Below are 22051 nucleotides of genomic sequence, written 5' to 3' on the forward strand. Positions count from 1 at the left end.
TAAACCCCTATCTACTCCCCTACTGCTCTGACAGCCAATGACAAGGCTTAGCATGAGTAGCATAGCACAGCCCTCGTTGAATTTCATTTTTTCACCATTTACAGTATAGTCATATTATCTGGTGAGGAGCACATACTCTGTGCATATTCATCTTCATGGCAGTTAAAGCCCGACTACAAGAGCTTTAGATGTGGGTTTTTGTTTGATTTTTTTTCTCTTGCATTGTCAGTGTGGACATCTAAATTTTCTCTGCTTACCTCTGTGGGCTTGTTGCTATGTATCCTTGGGGTTAGGATTGAGATTGTTATGACTGTAAATTGAGTGCTTCTTTATGTTTCTTTGTTCTCTTTACCTGCAAGCAGACAACTGGTAATTTGGCTCCTGCTGCCAGGAGCTTTTGTGAGAAAGTCGCATACAATGAGAGGCTATGCCCAGCTTTGTGCTGCCAATAAAGGGAGTTTATGTTTGATGCTAAGCTAAGCTATGGTGGACTACATGCTGGTCATGAGTTAATTAAATTGAGGCCAATTTATGATGCTGTTGACATGCGTGGGGGGAGGGACCAGCAGGCAAGGAGCTGATGAAAATGGAAATCTGTGAGGTAGGAGTGTAAGACAGGGAATCTAATTCATTAGAGAGTGTTAGTACCGCATGCATGTCAACTGGCTGACAGAATGTTGCTAACTGACTGACTGACTCTGGGACTGCTAGACACTGCAGTTTTTCCAGCTGAAGCTGTGGCTAATTGATAATTGATGAGCTTGCCCTTGGTGTTCAGTCCCTAAAAGAAGAAATGGAAATCAGAAAAGAGCAAGGAATGGACTGTGGTTGTGACATGGGTTACAGGAAAGTAAGAACAACCAAGGAAGACGGGGAAAAAGAAGGGTGTAGTAAGGAGGAGAATAGGAGGAGAAGCGGGAGGGACAGGACAAAGAGGGATGGATAGAGGACAGGTGGACAGCTGGCTGGAAAGCTGCCTATTGATGCCAGCTGCGGACATGTGAGGTGTGAGAAAAATTGGGCTAGGAAAGCGGGAGGACCTCACTGTAACGCTGAGAGCAGCATTTGCAGCAATAACAGCAAAGGTGATTGGACAAAGGAAGGCAAGAAGGAGAGAGAGAGACAGAGAAAGGGAGGCTTGTTGCCTGGACTGCAGTGGAAGTGGAGAGGGAGGTGGCGAAGGAGGAGGGAGCAGTTTTTGGTAGACAGTTGTTATAGTAACAGTAATGCAAATGATGGCAGGGAAAGAGAGAATACAGACATATATTTAGAAAGGGCAAAAATTAGCAGTGAACATCTGTTTGTGTGTGTGTGCGTGTGTGTGTGTGTGACGGCTGCAGGGGCATGTGGGAGAGACGTGTTTCAGTGCTGACTGATGGCGTGTGTGAAGCATGCGCTGCTCACATGTGGATTCGTGTTGCTGAAACTCGTCGTGTCTGTGTTTGGTGCATGTGCGCTTTTGAAACATGCTCAGCACTGATCTGCAGACAAGCAGTGCAGCGTGTGTGAGAAGAAGCATGCAAGATGTGCTTAGGGTGTGCCGTAGAGGTACCAGGCAGAGAGAGGCAGAGGTTCAGCGAGGAAACTGAGGAGGCAGCTGAGGAAGCTTTTGATTTGTGAGCATTAAGGTGAGTCCTTCTCTTCTTGCTGTAAGGAGCAGTGTAGAGGGATACATCTTTACACTGTCTGATATTTTTGTCAATGTGTGTATTATTGTAACATCTAAAAATCTATGCATTTTCCTTGTTAAAAAAAATGTGATTCTGATACAGGCTATGTTTTGAGATTGCAAGATTATTTTCTGTGATTTTGACAAAAGATGAGCACTTCACGTACAATTGTTATTCACTCACAGCAGTAGTAAAAGCTTAACTGACAACAAAGGTTGAACTTGAATATTATGTATTCCTAATGTTCTGTATCATATGCTCATAATTCCAAATATGTTTGGGGTTGCATGTTTGCTTGTCTGTTTGTGTGGATGTGTAGGTGCATCCTTGTGTTGGGCACTCAGTTTTATGTGCGTGTGCATGTGTGTGTGTGTGCGTGTGCAGCCAGCAGTGGAGGCAGAGGGCAGCTCCAATGTGAGTCATGGTGGGGCGAGCAGGGCAGAGCACTGGACTCTCACAGACACCTCTGTTCTCCTCTGGCCCTGCCAACAGCTTCTTTGTCTGGGGCACACAGCATGAAAGACCTGCCTCTTTCTGTCCTCTTATCTGCGGATCTGCTCAGGCCACTGTAACGCACTGCTGCTTTCCTTTCTCATTCCTTCTATGCTCTCCTTTTCTTCTTTTTAATGAAATATATGCTTTATTAAATTTCAAACAGAGATAAAAGCCAGGAACGACAGAGGAGGAGGTGGATGGTGGAATGTTACAAATGAGCTGCAGACTCCAGTGTAGAAACAGTCCTGTCCAGTGATTTAATATTGTTCTTCAAAAAAGTTGGAGGACTCCAAAATGATTGGATCTAACAATTCCCATAATGCATATTGTCTCTCATTGGAGTCTTCCTGTCATCTTCCTGTATGAAACTCGATACCCTCCATTTCTAACGTAGGCTATTTGATGTAAATTCAAAGTTTTGAAACCCAAACAGAGATAACCCCTTGTGACATCACTATGACATCAGGTTTATTTTCTCAGTCTTTCCCAGCTCCTCTTGAGCCGCAGAAGACATTATCCAACTGTTTCTACGGGCTGAGCACTAACTATGACAATTAAACTGCGCATTGTGTGAATTTACTGGAGACTCCCTTTAAATACACAGACAGACTTACTATCTATATTTATAGTAATAATGTAATGAACTGAGACCTTTGCTTCTCTCTGAATTGGACCAGTTTTGCACCTTGTCAGTCGCTGTTCTCATTTTCAAATGTGCAACAATTGCCCACTGTTGTATGATTTTACACAAAAGTGAAATGACATCAGAGCATCAGGCTGATTCATAATCCCCAGGCAAGCCGCTATGGTCCACTCAGCCATGGGAGCCCTATGTCCTCTTTTCTCTACTTCTAGCACTTTATTTATCTCTTGCACATTGTGGCTATGGTGAAAAGTCTTGAACCACTACTGGTGATTTAATTGTTCTGCTCGTGAACTGGGACAGATGTAGACGCTGTAGTCGCACTGTTGTTTCTTTTTGAGCATGAAATATTGTGGAGGAGGAATGAGATAAATGATATACTGTATGAACTTGCCAGGATCAGAGGCTGTGCAGTGGTTTCTGAAAGTGATGTGTGAAGTGGAAGTGTTTTCTGATGGTCATCCACAACAGAATTCATGTGGTGCTCCACCCCTTCCTCTCACTGATACTGTGACTGGTTAACCGTTGGCTCGCTAACTGACAGGCTGATTGTGTGATGGCTGTCGACTCTACATTACATACAACACACTACATCCTGAGTGTCCTGCAGTTAAGATTTCCCCTATTCTCTGTTTGCCCTTTTCTTTCCCCCCTTTAATCTACTTTCTCTCCTTTCCTGTCCGCCCTCCTCCTTTCTTGCACCCCCATAGCCTCCTTCCCTGTTACCCTGCCTTTTTTCTTTCTCCTTTCTCCTTTCACCTCCCCTCCTCCTTCTCTATCCCTGAAGCCCCCCCCCACACACACACATACTCACATCCAGTCTCCTTCTCTACTTCCCCCTGCATGTTCTCCTCCTCCCCTCCCCCTCATCACTCTCTCTCACTGTCAGTGAAGTAGGCAGGGCCAGTAACCGTGTGGGTGGCATGTCTGGATTAGTGTGGCACACTGTCTGCCATCGCACAACACTGAGAGGACATGCTGATGCGACCCAGACTGATCAAAATGTAAAAATAGCAGTTATGTGGTAGGTAACGCAGGCGTTCATTAAGGGTCAAATTCAGGGTCAGTTTTAACAGCGGAAAGATTCGATCCAGCTGAAGGTTTATAGATCATTTCAGCTGTAATAGTTAGCAAACATTTGTTTCTTGTTGCAGTCTCCACAATGGATGTGCTCTCAGGAAGGTGTGGTTCTGTGCTGTATGAGACTTTTGTCTTCTTCTTCTGCTTCTTCTTCTTCTTCTTCTTGGTTGCTTAATTTAGGTACACACACATTTTTGTACTGTGCAATTCTGCTGCATGTCTGTGTCATGTGTCTGTTGCTATGTTTCTGTTGTGTACACTTGTTATGATATGGATTTAAGAATGTTGAAGGTTTTCTATATAGTTACAGAGTGAGAGCTGTTGTTAATATTACTGTAAAACTAATCCAGGTAAACAAACATCCATTTTATTGTTGTAAATTATGAAGAGTAATATGAGCCATTAGAACATAAGCCCTTTGTTGAAAAAATATCCATGATCGAAACTTATCTGCCATTTATTCTTTTTGTTCCCTGATAGGCAGCAAGCATGAGGATGGCACCCAGAGTGACTCCGAGAACGGATTAGGCCTGCGATTTGCCAACCGCCGCCATGCCCTCGAGGAACGTCTAAAAGCAGCACACGGCCACGTGGGAGTGGGAGGAGGAGCAGGAGGAGCAGGAGGTGGGAACGTAACAGTGAGCGGGACCCGAACAACCGGCACCCGCACTGCCTTCATGATTGAGTTCTACGACGAGGAAAACCCTCGCAAGCGCCGGTCATATTCATTTTCCCAGACTGCACCGTTGCTGGGGGGAGGAGCTGGTGGAGAGGGACTGTGTCCTCAGCCCCCATCTCACCCCAAGGTGTTCAGCATTTCCACCTCTGCTACTACAGCCTCAGATTCAGGTAATAAATCTTTAAATATTCTTTGACTCTCTTCTATGTGTGTGTTTTCTGAAGCAAAGGTTCAAAGTAAGAAGATATGCATTTGAAATATTCTGAGAACTACAGTTATTAAGAACCTCATTAAGTGACAAAGGTTTCAGGAACATTAAACCAGTTAATCAGGAGCTGTTGTCATTCATTCACCACTAGTGCTGTTACACACAGTAACAGCTATGACCTTGGACACTTAATACCCAATAATTACTACATGTTGTTTCTGTGTCGTGGTCCTCTGTGAAAGCATGTTATGTTTTTCTAACTGATGTATTTCTGCTTTGTATTTGTTCCTATTAGGTAAAGCCCCAGCTCCAATACCGGCTACAGTGACTGTGGGTGCCCCTACGGCTGCTCGCGTGCTGCTCAAGCAGAGGTCAGAGGACCCGAGTATCGGTCGGAGCTCAGCCAGTACCGGGCTGGCGACCGGTAGCCCCACCAGCCCCAGCGAGGACGCCTCGGTTGTGGGGAGAGGAGCAGGGGCTGCAGGAGGAGAGGCAGAGGATGACCATAGCGATAAGGGGACTTACACTATCGAACTGGAGAACAGGAACCCAGAGGAAGAGGAGGCCAGGCGCATGATAGACAAGGTAGGGATGATCAGAGAGACCAAACAGGATCATTTCTCTCTTTCTACCTCAGCTGCAACACATAGTCTTGACTGCAACGTCTTAATTCCAGCGTTATGAGATGTATCTGGAATCATACCACAGCTATTGAAAGACTGGAAATCTACTACAGCTGAGAGACGGAGAGATTTTCTCTTTTTTGCATGTTGTGCTACAAAGAGGGCATTGTTACAGTGCTCTCTAAAGCAATGAGTTTGACCGAACACAAACAGACCAGAGCAAGGTTAATAGTCTCTTTATTACCTGCTTCGTTGGCACTTTTAGGGTTAGCAAGTCCTTTGAGACAGTTTTTTTTTGTTTCCACTAAAACAAAGCTATCGTTTCTCCATTGCCTTACTTGACCACCACTCCATCCTCTCTGTCCCATTGGTTAACCTAATGCTTCTGTAATAGCCCGGAGAGACTCACTCCATCAAGCACTGTCCTGTTTTATTAAACGAACGCTCCAGGCAGGCTGAAAAACCACCATCAGTTTCCTACTGCCACCCCTGTCCTGTAGCACAGTGCTCTTTCATGGTCACAGAAAACATGTCTGAAACGGGCAAAGCAACACTGAGAGAGAGATGGTTTAATGTTAGTTTGAGGCTGAGATTTAATGAACACTTCTCTAGACCATGTAAAATAGGAATGAAAAAAACTTTCTCTAAATAGATACAACAAAAGCAAAGATTGCAAAACCATTCTAGACACATGTCCACTTGGCCTTTTATTTGCCACCTAACAGATTTGGAAACTGGGGCTAGAATCTACTAATTTTTTAGGAAGGGAAGTTTTTGCCAGTAAAGGTTATTACACAGCCATAATTTAAAGTTTACTAAATGGTGTCTCACAGTGGCACATATCCCTTAATGTGTTGTATACAGGTGTTATCTTAGGAGCAGCAGTGATATAATTAGTGGGGTGTATTTCTAGGCAGTGTTAGTCTGGATGCATTACTTTCAAAACTGGAAGTGTTGTTATGCTAATTCCTGTAATTAGGTGACACACTAATTGGCACACTGCTCACAGTATGTCCGCTCTCATTCACTCTCCCTTTTGTAATTGTGTGTGTGTGTGTGTCTGTGTGTCTGTGTGTGCGCGTGTTTGTCTGTGTGCGTGTGTGTGTGTGTGTGTGTGTGTGTGAGAGAGAGTGTGTTGCTATGGTACTCAACTATCAAGTGCAGATCGGTGCTTTAATTCTACAGCATCTCTTTCTGGCTGTTCAGTTCACTTTTGTTCATCAAGAGGACTGTAGAATAATATTATCACAGTGTTTACCTATCACAAGGGTAATTCATTTTCATTACAAAGTGTGCTACAGTATTTACATGTTTTGGGTGCATACATAATAAAGGCTAATTGGATACTACATACATACATATGCATGCATTATACTTCGGCAAAATGTCCATCTTTTGCCACATTTTCAGTTTTTGTTCCTTCTTGCTTTTTCAAATGTTTGTAGGTGTTTGGTGTTCAGCAGAACCAAGATTCCTCAGCTCTGTCAGACCTGAAAGGAGAAGGAAAAGGAAAGGAGACAGGAGAGACAGGGAAAGAGGTAGAAAACTGCGCTTTAACAGCTTCTTAGTCCAGTTTCTTCTCCCTTGTCTCTCTTCTTCTATCTGCGTTTCTCTGCCTGTTATATGCTCACCTATACACCAGTGTCCATCACTACAATACTAATGTTACCCAAGATGACTCATTGTCTGTGAATTTTGTTTGGATTAAATAAATCCCATTGTAAAAAAATGTCATTATCACTTTCAGTCCAGTGTAGTATAACAGTGTATAAGAAGTGGACTGAAGATTCATGGCTGAGGTTCATAATGTGAGTCACAGTCACTCCCATGGCTTGACCACTCTACTCCCCGAGCCTGCTAATGGGAGTAGGCTAGTCCTCCCAGAGACTGACCTAGATCACACTCAGATGAGGAGAGACATGCTCTGCCCTGCAGGCAATTTCATAAGAGGGAGCGTGTGTATGAGCATTGACAGCCCTTCTACCCAGTCTTTAATTTAGGTAGATGTCTTTTCCAATTAAAACAATCCTCTGTTCAGCTTTTCCTAAAACTTTCTTGTAGGATGATTGAGGGTGATTTATTTGAAATTAGAAAAGTGTCTAAATGTCTACCTATGAGTAGAATATATGCATCAGACTGAGGCTTCCAAACAGCCTCAAATCTGATATGTTTTGATTTTCCAGTAAAATACAAATACAGAAATCTTCAGAAGTCTTCATACCACGACCCTTCATTCCCACAAACTAAATAATTTCCATCATCATTGCATTTCAGATGAAGTCTTAATGCCACTTTGTGCAACCACTGATTTACTTAGCTGCTCTCTTTTCCAGCTTTCTCACTCCTGTTGTCTTCTCTCTTGTCACCTCACCCCTCACCTCCCTCCTGTGTCCTCACAGGCACTTCCTGGTGACTCGAGCTGGGTCTCTCAGTGGGCCAGTCTAGCTGCCAATCACACCAGGACAGACCCAGAGGGATCGGGAGCAGAGACAGCCACTTTCCTGCACAAAGAGAGAGGTACATTGTCACTTGACTCTCAGAGAATGAAAAGGTTTAATTAAAAGTTAAGCCTGATTTAATTCAGTTTTCAGATAGATTTTCCCTTAAAAAAATCTCCCCAACTTAAAAACATTTACAGTTTGTAAATCGTGTATTAAAAAAAAAAAAAAATCTTAAATCTCAGTTAAGTGAGTTTATCCTTTGTTCTCTAGGAGCTGATGCCTTTGAGTCTGGTGCATCCCTCAGCAGAGGTGAATCCTCCTCCAGTCTGACAGACCGTAAGCGAAGGACCCTCCCCCAGCTCCCTGCGGATGACCCCCGGGCTAAATCCAGCACCAAAGCTCTGAGGTCTGAGATTGGTGAGAAGCAAGACACTGAGCCACAGGAAAAAGAGAACAAGGGAGACGGGGAGTCCCCAACTCCCATGGAGGGTAGTGAGATGACCAGTAAACGGAAACAAAGCTCCACTTCCTCTCCATCCAAGGCTCCTCTCCGGACCTCTGGCAGCAGTGAGCGAAGGAAGAGGTCAGAGGAGAGGAAAGGAGGAGGAGGAGGAGGAGTAGTTGAAGCAGGAGAGAAGTCTGGGAAGCCTCTAGTGCGCCAGGGCAGCTTCACTATTGAGAAACCCAGCGCTAATGTCCCCGCAGAGCTCATCCCACGCATCAACAGAGGCGGCAGTGGGCGCGAACGCAGTGACTCTGTGGGCAGCATGGATACTGCTACGCTCCTGAAAGACACTGAAGCTGTCATGGCATTCCTGGAGGCCAAACTAAGAGATGAAAACAAACTAGACCAGAAAATCAGTAAAACTGGCATCACCACTCAGGGTTCAGGTTCTGGCTTCCCCCTTCGGACTGACTCCATCTCACCTGAGTCAGATGTGGACACGGCCAGCACAGCTAGTCATGTGGCCGGAGAGGCAGACAGGAAAGCCGCACCTGGTGGTGTACAAAAACGACGTTCCCTCAGCAGCATGCACCGGGAGAAGAGCAACATGAGCACAGCTTCCAAGACCAGCGTCACGAATGCAAGCGCCCGTGAGCGTTTGGAGAGAAAGACTAAAACAAGAACTGCAGATGCGACAAGCCGGACTGATGCACGCCGCTCTGTTCAGCCGTCCTCTGCCTCCTCCAGAGCACGCCAGCCTTCACTGGATCTCACTGATGATGACCAGACTTCTTCCTTCCCCATCTCTGACATCCTCTCCTCAGACCAGGAGACCTACTCTGGACCGTTGGGGCACTCGGCACATGGACGCAGCTTAGATGATGCCCTCCATTCCAAACTCGACAGCAGGTCTGCTAAGAACTCCACCAGTGGTTCCTCCAAAACCAGCCGCACTCTCCAGGCAGCCACAGCCGCCTCCCTGAGCAAGCAGGCGTCACTGCCTCAGCCACGGCCAACAAGAGCCTCCCTTCTTCGCCGCGCCCGGCTGGGAGACACATCTGACACGGACCTCGCTGATGCTGACAGGGTGTCTGTAGCTTCTGAGGTGTCCACCACCAGCTCCACCTCTAGGCCCCCATCTGGTCGGAAGGGATTGTCACGGCTGGATATGCTGGCTCAGCCGCGTAGAAACCGTCTGGGCTCCATCTCAGCCCGCAGTGACTCAGAGTGCACAATGACCCGGAGCTCCACCTCTTCACCCCGCCTATCAGCTGAGACCGCTCTGCGTCTGGGCCTGCGCTCATCAACACCCACAGAGAACAGACTGACACCCAGGATGAGGGCCAGCAGTGTGTCCAAACTAAATGAGACCAAGACAAAGACCACTACATCTGGATACTGCTCGCCCACAGGTGAGCACATCCACTGCATGCTGGTTTCTGGTTTATTCAGAGTTTTTGGATGTTGTAGGAACAAGGAGAAGAGGAACAATAAAATTCTAAATCAGGGTTTGTTACTTAAGTTTATTTTGAACTTATTATTATTGGTCGTTTGCAAGAAAACAATGAATGGTGTAAGGATCACATCCAAAAGTACACCATTCAGTCTACACCATTGCACCTCATCGTTGTGTCAGTGTGTAAACATTTGCCTGTGAACTCTCCACCATGTTGTGACGTACTTGTGCATTGGTTTTCATCGTCCAGAGAGCTCTCAGCCCGAACCTGAGGGCGGGGATGCAGAGGAAGAGATGATGGGTACTGTACCAGAACTGTAGCGTCTTCTTAGGACTTTGTGTGTGTGTGTGTTAGTGTGTCAGACCTGGGTCACAGCAATAGAAGCATGCTCACCAAAAGGAAAGCAGGTTATTCATGTTAGAAGAGTTTTCATCCCAAAATGAGATATCCACCACTTGAAAAGGTGATGCATCAATAGATAAGCAAACTAAGTCCATGTACTCTCAGCTAAAGTCCTTTTTTAAGGACTATACACACTTGGATCTTTCACTATTTTTTAATACTACTTTAAATATTTCTCCAGATGTAAATTAAAAAGTATATTTTGTTGTGCCAGTACATTATATAAAGAAATTTCACTGAGTGAAGTCGAAGTACGATGACCCAGCTCTAGCATATGTTGCAGTGTTAACTCCGTGTCTCCCTCTTAAACTCCATCAAGTAATGTTGTGGTGAAGACCCAAATGCTCTACTCACACTATTTCTGATAAAACATTTCACAACATTGGAGCTCAAACTGCAAAACCCATGAGCAAACAGTTTTGGAACAATGCTCCACCTTGTGGAGATTTTTAATCAAGACACTTGAACTTCTTCTGGTTCTGTTTTACTCCTGTGTGACAGAGCATGGTGTTGTCTCATCATGAAGCAGCTTAACACGTCCTGGCTCTATCAGATTTTGTGTTGTTGGAAGCTTTTGTTTGCTGCCTGGGCTGGGGAGTTTTTAGATGAAGTAGTCTCTTTTTGCCCCTGTTTCTGTTGTTTTCAAAGTAGTTTTATTATCACCAAGACATTCCGGCAGCTTGTCCATTAACAATAACTTGAGATAAAATACAATGCTTTAACTCACCATCCTTTTTTATTCATTGCTCCAATTGTATTTAATTTTGTTAGAACAAAGCAGGATTGACTGTGGGCTGCCTTTGTAACAAAGCCTCTTATGTTGACAAGCTCATTTATTAACTCATGAATAACAAATGTTGTAATGGAATGTAGTCCAGTAATATTGACTAAACGATTGTCTTCTCCTGCCATTACCCTCACAGTGTCCAGTAGCAGCAGATGGAGACGTCTGCCGCCAGAGTATGGCTCCACCTCAGAGGAAGAGTTTGGCTCCAGCCGGAATTCTCCGAAGCATGGAGGACGCTCCCATGTGCGCCCTCATCACCTCGTCCCACACCGCAGCTCAAGGCTCAGCACCACCGCGAGCCCAGGCTCTGCCGCGTTGACGGGCCCGGGTGGAGTGGGGATCAAACATCGTATGAAAGAGCAAGAGGAGTACATCAGGGACTGGACAGCACACAGCGAGGAGATAGCCAGGTATTGATCTGTGCTGAATTAAATTTTTCATGATTCTATTTAAAGTTTTAGTATGATGTTATAATGTTTAATAAGAGCCATCCTGAATGGCTTAACTGCATGTGATTACAGGTTATTGTGTATGCAGGTTGTGTTCCTAAAGATGTCTACCCTGACTCCTAAAGAACCCTGTCTGATGGTTAACAGGTTATTCCCCTGTGTGCGCAGGATCAGCCAGGACCTGGCTAAGGACTTGGCTATCTTGGCCCGTGAGATCCACGATGTGGCCGGCGAGATCGACTCCGTCAGCTCCTCTGGCACAGCACCCAGCACCACCGTCAGCACTGCCGCCACCACTCCGGGATCAGCTATCGACACCCGGGAAGAGGTAGGCCCTGCACGTTCCACGCAGCCGGACATACAGGAGAGCATGAGAAAGGTGCCCGTTTTTCTTCTTCTATTATTACCTTACTGTGTGTGCTTCCATTGCGCCTTTGCCATCCCTCCTGTGTTGCTTGGGTTGAACTGCCTTGCCTCTGTTGCTTTGTAGCTTTCATCTGCTGTGAGAGGTATTCATTTACTACACTCCCTTCTGCTCCACTTTCATTCCTTTATTTGTTCATTCTTTTTTCTTCTTTTTTTTTAATCAATTTTGGCATTATAGAATTAAAATCAGGCATATTTGCTAATTCTTCATTTCTCACAGATGTTTACTGAACTTTATTATACATAGCTAGAATAACACTGGAAAGAAATTTCCTTAAGTTTTTGAATTTGAATTTATTTCCCTCCTCTCTCTCTTCTACATCTCTCCCCATCTTCTCCCAGTTGGTGGATCGGGTGTTTGATGAGAGCCTCAACTTCAGAAAGATCCCGCCTGTGATTTCAACCAATAAGGCACCAGAGATCAACGGTAAGCCGGTGGAGCTCCGCCCCCGTGCTCCTGACAGTCTGGAGCCCCGAGCTCTGAGGAGACGCACCTGGAACCGAGAGGAGGTGAGAGGCAACACAAAGAGCATGACATCAAAACTATACCAACATGGAGGCTTTCACAAAAAAATTCACCTTTTAGGTTTTCACATGTCACACTTAATTTATTTTCCTCCGTGTACTCAGGCGGTGTTGGACAGCCTGCTGCTCAACTCAGTTTCTCAACTGTCCTCTAAGATCAGACATTCTGTCGACAAAACCGCAGGAAAAATCAGGTAATTGCACTTTGTGATATTATAACCTTCTGTGAGTATGTAACAGTGTAGCATCTATCCCTGAGTGAGCCATTGTGTTGGTTTGTGTAGCAAAAAGCCTGTGTGATTAACCACGTCCTGTTGTGTGTTGCTTTTCCTCAGGATTTTGTTTAAGGATAAGGACAGGAACTGGGATGAAATTGAGAATAAACTGCGATCGGAAAGTGACATACCACTTCTGAAAACCTCCAACAAGGTGCAGAAATCTGTCGGTATGAACAATATTTGATGACAAGAAAAGTACAGCGATATCGTAAGCTAACAGTTTTGTTGTTATTTTTCCTCATCATTACACATCATACAGGAGATTTCCTCAATTCTGCTCGAACTGAAGAGAGTTGAGAAGCAGCTTCAAGGTAAAGTAAAAGGCACATGTACACGTCTAACTTAATGACAAATGTGAGGAATGAGGAATATTAAAGAGGGAAAGCAACAAAAGTAGTGACAAAAATTATGGCTGAGTGAGATGTATGAGAGAGGAATGTATTATATGAAACATCCTTTTGTTAAAGCCCTGAACACTGGACTTCAAATCTGAAGTATTTTTCTGTAACATTGAATGTTTATGACTAAACAAGCGGCAATAGCAAAGTAAAATAAAAAAAACATCTTAAACTTCTTGTCGACCATTTAACACTCAAAAACCCAGTTAATCTGCTTCATCAGTATTGGGTGGGTGTAGTTTTAACAGATCTGAATGACAGAGACCAAACAATCCAGAAATTGTCAGCTTCTGATTAAAATGTTGCTAAATCCTAAATGGTGCACAGAAAAGCATGGGATCAACTTTTTCACTTCAAACCATTAAGAAGAGCATAGAGAAAAAAAAATAATACAGAAATCTGTCATGTGAAATATTCAAAATTGGTAGAAAATAGTTGGTCATATAGGACGCCATCACTCAGTAAAAAAACAGAGTACAAAATAAGTTTAGGCCTTTAATACAATCCAAGACAGTAATGCAAAGTTTATTGTAGCAGTAAGTGTACATTGACTTTTACACAAAGCCTTCCAGACACTGATTATCTTCCTCTCTCTGTCTCAGTGATCAATGTCATGGTAGACCCAGATGGCACTCTGGATGCCCTGGCCAGCCTCGGCCTGACCAGCCCCACCACCCCCGCCAAGCCCCAAGCCACAAAAACAACTTCCCCCTCTGCCACCAGCCCTGGATCTGTACCGCCAGCCAAAGACTCGCTGCCAGAGATCCTTCCCGGTCCTGGAGGATCCACACCCTCCACCAGGGTCCAGGCTTCCTCTGCCAGCACAGAGGAAACTGCACGAGACCCCAGTGTGGGTCTGGGGTTAACAGGAGTCGGAGTACTGCCCTTCAACCGCATGCGGCCGAGCGGAGAGGAGGCCATTGCACAGAAGTGAGCGTAGAAGTTTCCCTGAAATCAAGGCTATGTGAATAAATATGAGTCTGGATTGGAGTGCAGGTGGCTGGTAATCAGCATTGACAACAAGGGGGCAAGTATAGAAACATTTAAACTGATTAGCTGACTATACCACTTTAGGAAGATAATTTAGCAAAAGCATTACCAGACATGGCCGGAAATGAAGTGCTTCAACTTTAGACTCACTGGCTGAACCCCAGCTGATGCATCATGGATATACCCTTGAATGGAAATTGACCCATGAATGATTTGGATACACGTCTTATGAGCTTTTCAACCTTAAAGGTCCAGTGTGTAGGATTCAGTGGCATCTAGCGGTGAGGTTGCAGATTGCAACCAAGTGAATACCCCTCTCCTCACCCCACCCTGTCCAAGCCTGTAGGAGAACCTACGGTGGCCTTCAGGTAACGTAAAAACACGAAGGCCCTCTCCAGAGCCAGTGTTTGGTTTGTCCGCTCTGGGCTACTGTAAAAACATGACAGTGCTAAAAGGTGGGCTCTGTGGAAGTGGACTCACTCTCTCATGTAGATATGAAAGGCTCATTCAAAGCTAATGAAAATGCAATTCTTAGTTTCAGGTGATTATACGCTTATGAAAACATAACTGTAAGTATTATATTCCATTTCTGCCTATAGATCCCTATAAATCCTACACACCAGTCCTTTAAACTATTCATGCTGACTGGCCAGCCTGACTTCCAGATGGACTAAATGCTACCTGGCTGCTCTCTCAGTGGACAGATCTCTGTGGCTGTACAGTCTCCACTCTTCCTCCAGTCTTCTCCTCTTGCCTTCTCCACGTGTCAGGACCCTACCTACACTAAGGACATGCCTTAAAACACATCCGCGATAGTAGCAGTGTAACCCTTGTCCCTTCAAATAATATACAAGACAACTTTTAAGACTTTAATACAGTAATTTCAGATAAAACAGAATGCATTGTAAAATAACACTTGCAAAAGATGTTCTATTTACACTATGATGAAATGCACCACTGCAATAATTTATTAGCTCTTGTTCAGTACAAAGAATATTTCAGCAGCCTTAAGTAACCACCTTGACAAACTACACAGTCATAAACAGACATGCTTTATGCCTGAAACAGTTCACAAATCAAGCAGAAGTTTTATATATTTCATAACTCTAACTGTCCGTCCATTGAACCATCTCTCCAACTGACTCTGTTAAAAAAGATTTGTAGTGCCTCCCCATCTCTGTGCTCACCTACCTTTCCTTCACCTATTATCTGTTACTCTTCCCTTCCCTTCCTCCCCCTCCCAGAACTTGGAAAAAATGTTACACCAAGTTTGTCACTTCAGTAGCATGTACAGGACGGAGCTGAGAGCTTTCTACCTGCCAGTTGGTGTCTGTGTTGATATTACTAATACTGAATGGTAGTTTACACACAATAGTAACAGCCTTTGGGAAACCAATGATCATTTTCAGTCAAAGTAATCACTTACCAAAGTAAACCATTTTCTTTATATTGTCATTTTCAAACAGTAGAGCCATCTTGAAATTCATCTGTTGTGCAAAAGCTGATATAGCAGCAGTTCATACTGTACGTTTTAGATGGAAGCAAACTTCCTTTCTCTGAATGTCAAGACCCTTTTTTCTGTCAACAAATCAAAGATGCAAAAAGCGTATTTATTATATTGAGACACTAGTTTAATCATTGCTGCCATACCTTTCTTTGACCCATGTGACATGAGCTGTCAAAATCAGTGCTCTTAGTCTTTTGCTATAGTAAATCCACTCAAGTGTCCTATGATTTCTAATTGGCTTTTTTCTACTTTCTTCAGTCGCAGGCAACGTGACTTCTTTTTAAACTGATGCACTGTACTGATGAGCAAAGAAAATAAGTGTGTAAACTAAATATTTTATAATATTTAGATACTGGTATTGTAGATGCAACAGACCTTTTCTTTTTAATGATTTAGGTCACCTCACAATAAATTTCATTTTCTTTATCTGTCACTAAACAGATTGAGCTCATGTACACACAAAACCTGAACATTGGGAAAGCTGCTGGATCTAGTTCAATTAATGTCTTGTCAAAAAGAACATGGGCGACTAACAAAGAGGCCTTTTGTAGTTCAACATGTTTTCTTTGAGGAACGTCAGTGAGTAGAAATGATCACATCTTGCTCTGTGGATTTCGCTTGTACTACAGCTTCATATCAGTGTATATACAGAAGGTGCAACAGGGGAAGTTCCAGCGTCCTGATCCTGTAGAGCTGCAGACAGACAGTATAGTTAACCTCTTTCTCATTGACTTTGCTGCTTTTCAAGTTACTTTATGGGAACTAACCATTTTCTGAATCTCTCTTCACCTTATAGTCTGTGTTCTAGAGTAAGATGACTTAAAGGCAGTGTATTAGTACTTAGATATTCTCACAATAGTGAATTTAGGTACCAGTATACAAGTTCACTTCCTTCTCTCTATACTGTACTGTACATTATCTTTCAATGCCTCCAAGTGCCCATTTTGACAATAGAAGGGCATTGATTAAAAGAACAAAAAAGATGTTAGTTGTCTAAAAAATGATTTTGCACATCAGATTGTGGTGTTTTTTTCATACAGAAGTAGTGAAGAAGCAGTGAAAGGCTGCAAATGTCAAATGGTTTGACAAAGAATGATATCTCTATGCCTGATATCAGAAGTGACTGCCTTGCCTCTCTGGAACTATTCTGTCTGTGCAAACGAAGCCTCTAATCGTGTTACTTGTTTGTTTTTTTCCCCCCATTTTATCAAAAAAAAGAAACAAAAAAACAAATGGAAAAAAAACAATGAAATTAGGGGACTGTGAATGCTAGGTACATGTTTATTTTTTAAATTCTACATTTGTCATCTGATTAGTGTCATTTTTGTAAAGAAAAAAAAACACCATTTTATTTATTTTTGTTTTAATATTTTGTGGATGTTTCATGTATTTTATATTTGTTCAACTATCTGCATTGTTTCTTACTGTTAATAAAACAGAGCCATTCACTTGTTTCTCCGTTTTCATTTAACTGGGCACTGAAACCTTGGCTAGATGACGGAATTGGATGAGAAAGTATCTGATCTGTCTTTCACTAACATGCTCACAAAAGGCACCGAGGGAAAGAGAGCATCAGTGCTTGAAATCCCAACAGTAAAAACAATAAATAACACATTAGATACCAACTTATCTTCATATTTTTAAAAGACTGCAGTCTGTAACAGCGTGGTCTGAAGAATCTTAGATGAAGAAAAATGAGACTCTCTGTTGGTGTGATATTGCATTTTATTACCATTAGTGAATTTCAGGGTTTTGTTTGGCTCTTGTTTCACATGAAAAACTGTTTTAGTTTACAATAGGTTACAGTACGAGTTGTCAGACAACAGATGTGAACACTGATGGCAGGATGGTCTGTGCCGGGAGATGGAGGTTTAGCCGGGGGGCCACTCCATCCTGCGTCCACCCAGGACGTGGAGGTGGATGTGATAGACGGACTGGCCTCCATCTGGCCCATCATTGACGACGATCCTGTAGCCTTTAGACAGACCCGCGTCTTTAGCACACTTTTTGGCAACTATCATCAAGTGGCCCAACAACTAAGAAACAAAGAAAGAATTTATGAATGACAATGAGGTGAAAATGCATATATGTATGCATAAACATAAGCATGCAACCCCTGGATTAAAATATAATATTCCGGTACTGTAGATGTCCAGACAACCATTAAGTTGGCTGTAAAGGGTTCAATCTATTGACATAAATCTGTTTGACAAATCACTGAAAGTGGGAATTTTACATTTTACAGTTTAAAATCAATTATATCAATTATAAAATCATACTTACTGCAGCATCATCGTCCTCTGCTTGGGACAGCTGAACAATTGGCTTTTTTGGGATGACAAGGATGTGAGTGGGAGCTTGAGGAGAAATGTCAGGGAAGGCTACACACTGAAACACAAAAGAACAAATTAAGAAGAAGTTAGCTTTGGCAGACGTGTGGTGCTGGTTTACTCTGACTGACTAGAAAATTAGAAACATCTATATAATAAAATGCAATAGATACTTCCTCAATTTGTATTCTGACTTGCACTTTAATTGTTTATGTGTTGGGATCAATAAGATGTACTGCTGCATTTTGTGACGATGTTTTATCAGACTGTATTCTACTCAGAGATACTGTTTATATCGTGTCCATCTCATTTAGTGGACATATATAGAAATACTGATGGGTTATTTTCACTGTAGTGTGCAGGACACATGGTAGTACTGTGAAACTAGAATTCTTGGTAATGACACAAGAAGAACAATATGATATGTTTTTTTAAAGCTGCTATTGGCCATTAATGACACTATACACATATAAATTATTTGTGCATCTTCGTGTTGCATTCAGGGTCTCAAAGATGCCACATTGTATGATGCATTTTTTACTCAATCAGAAAATCAAGGGAATCAGACATGGCTTATTACAAAGCAAAATCTGAAAAGTGAATCATGGCTTAAATATCTGGTTACATAAAGACAAATTATCATCATTCCATATCATCACTAACAACTGTCAATTCGCACAACAGTAATGTTTTCCTCTATAACATGCAATGCATTTAATTGTGTCATTGTTGACATAAAGTTGTGCAGATGCCATGGGCACTACTTTTTTCATTCCATACCCAAAATATAGAAAATAGGGAGTGAGTGGGCACAGCCTAATTCTAAATGATCCCAGTTTCTCATCTCTAATTATTAAAACAGTAGGAGTAGAGCTATAGAGATATCATTGTTGCCGTAGTAACCACGGCAACCACTACTCATCATGACTGGGCAAAACATTGCACACGCAGTGGTGTGAATAGTTGGGTGCAACCTTCTGTCCGAATTTGACACTGGCCGCATCACATTTAATGTTGAGATGCTTTGAGAGCTATGGTTCACAGATTTTGGTTTCATTATCCAAATCACAGAAATAATAACACATTGATCTGCAGAGGCAACACGTTACAGGGATTTGCTGCAAGAGCAGGCAGACTTGGCCAAGTGAACTTCGTCATACTTCAGGGGAAAGCCAACTGCCTGCAGATGCCAAATATGACACGAACAACGTAACTTGCTGAACAAAATCTAAACCGTGCTTTGTTAAAAACCTTTTTACTGCTTGTTCTGTTTTAAAGCAACATTTCTGTACTCACAGTACTGGGCCGGTTTTATTCTGTAATAAACGCCTCACTTCTGTGAATATTTACAAAATTAGAGTACAGTAGCAGTTCCTGCAGAGCTAGCGCAGAGCTAACGTTAGCTAAACGGCACTTGCGCGGCATGCTGCCACTAATAAGTGTGACTTATGACATCCAAATGACCTTATATGTGAAAATATTTCATGCATACCTTGTCATCCTCATAGATTAAGTTGGCCGGAATCTCTTTTCGTACGATTTTTCCAAATATTGTGTCTCCGCCCGGCTGGGCAATCTGCGCTTTCGCCGTTTCATCAGCCATGTTGGCGCAGATGAGGTGAGACTACACCGGTTGTGGAAAATGACTACAAAAGTGCGTCATTTAAAAGTCTGCTCTGATTGGTCAACATTGACACTTCCTGTATGCCGGAAGTGGACTAAAAAAAAGTCAAGATGGGGACTCGTTTGAAGGTGAGGAATCATGTTTTATCAGAATAACATTATCAAAAGTGTTTCCTTCATTTAGCTGCCCTCATACACATGTCTGTTTCGTAGTCAATTTGCATGTGATTGGAAATGGATAGCGAAAATAGCGGATAATTGTTAATAACTGACAAATGTGCAAAGGAAGCCACAAAAATACAGGATCGCACTGACATGACAGTATGCGTTAGTAAAACAGATAGGATGACCATAATGAAGCATATCCTGAAAGAAAGGTGTCAAAAGCAGTTCGAAGAAGAGGGAGCAGGAAAACGGTTGTACAAAATTCAAAGGAAGGTCGGTATGATGAGATGCACAGGGAGAAGCAGGTGAGGGGATTCAAGGCCATATCCAGGCTATGGTTTTGTCATAGAGGATAAGACTGAATATCCTTTAAAATGAGAAAACATAATACAGGAAGGTGTACAGTTTGTGAATTAGTGACCAAAATATGATGCTGAGAGGTGGGAGCTGATACTGAACCTTAGAGAAATAAAGTTCAAATTTGATTTTAAGCGTGCTTTTACATAGAAGTTTGAGATAAGTGTTTTCTTAACATATCTTGAACTTGATAGAGAGACTTTAATTTAGTAGAATCCTGATCCACACTAGATAAATAAAGAAGAATATCCACGTTTGCTTCAGTCCAAGTAAGCTGATTGTCTGTGTAAATGCAGGTCCTGAGACTGTTTAAAGCACTGCACAGAACAAGGACGGTTGTATTCAAAGATGACAACAGAGCACTGACAGGTGAGTTATTTATGATTTTCACCAACCAACTCTTAATGCATGCTCTGCAGTATCAAATTCATAACTTTGTTTTCTTCCACAAGCTGCAAAATTAAAGATCAACGAGGAGTTCCAGAAAAACAAAAATGAAACGTCAGATGAAAACATTAAGAAGGTACAGTGTCCATTTCTAATCCACAATTATTACTCTGCTATTTAAAATATCAATTTAAAATATATATTTCTTTTCGGAAAATCCAAAAGTCAAAAGTAGCAGAATCCTGATCACATCTTGCTCTTGATCCTGATCTAACTCCTTTCATATTAAATACCTGCCAAAACAAAGTCCAATGCAATATATATTTTTAATTCTTTTTTATTTTTTTCCTGTATAATTCACAGTGAAGGCTTCAGTAAGCATACATAAATCACAAACTGATTTAAATCTGATCATAGCAGAAGAGCTCTGCATCACAGTTTTCTTTGATGGTTTCCCTAAAACAGACATACAACAGCAAAACAATGACAATGTACATAGCAGCTTTGTCTCTCACAAATGAACAAAAAATGATTTGTATGGTGGGAAAAAAGAGTTGCACTATCTTGGAATGACAAAACTATAATTTGTTGCAAACATAATAATAAAGATTAATTTCTATAATATTTTGTGTAATATATGTGGAGAAGTGTGTAGTTTAGATCAGCTGTGGTAGCTTTGGAAAGGATTTAGAAAGCACCTCCAGTGTGAAATACTGAAGTTCAACAACACTTTAGATTCATGGTTAACCTGCAAAATTCCACTGAAAAAGATGCAAAACAGTGGGGCTACTGATACATTTTACTTGTTATTGCCCAGTTGTCCCATAATCAATCTGTGTCTCCAGTCTCATAACCCCTCTGTTTCTACAGATGATCAAAATGGGCACAGATGTGGAAACTGTTCTTCGAGAGTCTGTGGTACAAATGGAACATGTTGGAGAAAAGAAACTCTGTATGATATTGTTTTTCTCCTCCACTGTCTTTTTCAACAGATTTGGTACAATGCTAGAAAATAGCATGTGTTATGCAAAAGAATATACATCAGGAATCATAACTTCTCTCTGACCTATTACAATTTGATGAATTTTCCTAATGATATGTACTTGCTAAGTTTTTTTTTTCTCTCACTCTGTGTTTCACAGTGCTCCGACCCAGAGAGGACCTTCTACTAGAAAATGTACCATATTGTGACCAGCCCAGGAAAAAGTCATGATGGACCATAGGACTTTCTCATCAAAAAAGAGACTCACTGTCATCCAGTGCCATCCATCTGCAATTTAAAGGATTTATCCAAAACAACATTTTAAGTTGTTCAGGTCATCGCTGCATGAAGAAGTGACCATTTTTGCTTCACTGAAGATCTTGACTGCTCTGTTTTAAGATATCTGTGCTGTTAACTGGATGATGTAATCTCATGTACAGTATTTTGTCAAATGTTATTTAAGTGTTTTCATTTAATTTGGAAGTCTTCTGCCTAATTCTCAGTAGCTCATGGTTCAACTGAACTACTTTGCTGCTTCTGAAAAACAACATGTCACTGTGTTCTGATTAAAGAGAAATATTCCCAGGTTGTCTCAGATTTAAATTGTTGTTCAAACCAGTAAAAATTACCTAACATGATGGTGGTCGAACCTCAGGGCAAAGACTACATTTTAAGACATGTTTGGCACACAACAGGTAGTGGAA

General features: G+C 42.3%; 3 protein-coding genes across 5 annotated transcripts in view; 2 read left to right on the forward strand and 1 right to left on the reverse strand.

Moving 5' to 3' along the window:
• The window catches only part of cep170aa (centrosomal protein 170Aa), a 40687-nt gene extending 23736 nt beyond the window's left edge, over window positions 1-16951 (forward strand). The window contains exons 11-23 of one of the 3 annotated variants that reach the window (XM_087170465.1): window positions 4369-4737; window positions 5071-5360; window positions 6844-6936; window positions 7798-7915; window positions 8110-9696; window positions 9991-10041; window positions 11067-11340; window positions 11527-11758; window positions 12148-12315; window positions 12436-12524; window positions 12666-12759; window positions 12868-12919; window positions 13609-16951. In XM_087170465.1, coding sequence (XP_087026591.1) covers window positions 4369-4737; window positions 5071-5360; window positions 6844-6936; window positions 7798-7915; window positions 8110-9696; window positions 9991-10041; window positions 11067-11340; window positions 11527-11758; window positions 12148-12315; window positions 12436-12524; window positions 12666-12759; window positions 12868-12919; window positions 13609-13940 — 3749 coding nt within the window. In that variant the 3' untranslated portion in view covers window positions 13941-16951. The remainder of the gene's footprint in view (window positions 1-4368; window positions 4738-5070; window positions 5361-6843; window positions 6937-7797; window positions 7916-8109; window positions 9697-9990; window positions 10042-11066; window positions 11341-11526; window positions 11759-12147; window positions 12316-12435; window positions 12525-12665; window positions 12760-12867; window positions 12920-13608) is intronic. The other 2 variants (XM_023394380.2, XM_023394382.2) reach the window with 2 other exon arrangements.
• Window positions 16952-17210: 259 nt separating this feature from the next.
• On the reverse strand, window positions 17211-19466 carry hint1 (histidine triad nucleotide binding protein 1). Its single transcript, XM_023394385.2, has 3 exons — window positions 19326-19466; window positions 17787-17891; window positions 17211-17539 (listed from the first exon to the last, which is right to left on the reverse strand). The coding sequence occupies exons 1-3, from the start codon at window positions 19434-19436 to the stop codon at window positions 17375-17377; spliced, it is 381 nt and encodes a 126-aa protein (XP_023250153.1). The 5' UTR covers window positions 19437-19466; the 3' UTR covers window positions 17211-17374.
• Window positions 19467-19471: 5 nt separating this feature from the next.
• On the forward strand, window positions 19472-21932 carry lyrm7 (LYR motif containing 7). Its single transcript, XM_023394422.2, has 5 exons — window positions 19472-19585; window positions 20275-20347; window positions 20431-20501; window positions 21236-21317; window positions 21508-21932. The coding sequence occupies exons 1-5, from the start codon at window positions 19568-19570 to the stop codon at window positions 21576-21578; spliced, it is 315 nt and encodes a 104-aa protein (XP_023250190.1). The 5' UTR covers window positions 19472-19567; the 3' UTR covers window positions 21579-21932.
• The last annotated feature ends 119 nt before the right edge of the window (window positions 21933-22051 follow it).

Source organism: Seriola lalandi, unplaced genomic scaffold, assembly GCF_002814215.2.
Source record: "Seriola lalandi dorsalis isolate HSWRI2012SDOR001 ecotype SW California unplaced genomic scaffold, Sedor1 jcf7180002054948, whole genome shotgun sequence".
In the NCBI taxonomy this organism is placed as follows: domain Eukaryota; kingdom Metazoa; phylum Chordata; class Actinopteri; order Carangiformes; family Carangidae; genus Seriola; species Seriola lalandi.

Bases quoted from the DNA above. Each gene is read 5' to 3' on its own strand.
- hint1 (XM_023394385.2), bottom strand. From the start codon at position 19,436: ATGGCTGATGAAACGGCGAAAGCGCAGATTGCCCAGCCGGGCGGAGAC. The intron at 17,892-19,325 runs GTATGCATGAAA...TTTGTGTTTCAG, and splicing joins TAATCTATGAGGATGACAAG to TGTGTAGCCTTCCCTGACAT. The intron at 17,540-17,786 runs GTAAGTATGATT...TTTGTTTCTTAG, and splicing joins CAGAGGACGATGATGCTGCA to TTGTTGGGCCACTTGATGAT.
- lyrm7 (XM_023394422.2), top strand. The intron at 20,348-20,430 runs GTGAGTTATTTA...TTCTTCCACAAG, and splicing joins TGACAACAGAGCACTGACAG to CTGCAAAATTAAAGATCAAC. The intron at 21,318-21,507 runs GTATGATATTGT...TGTGTTTCACAG, and splicing joins TGTTGGAGAAAAGAAACTCT to TGCTCCGACCCAGAGAGGAC.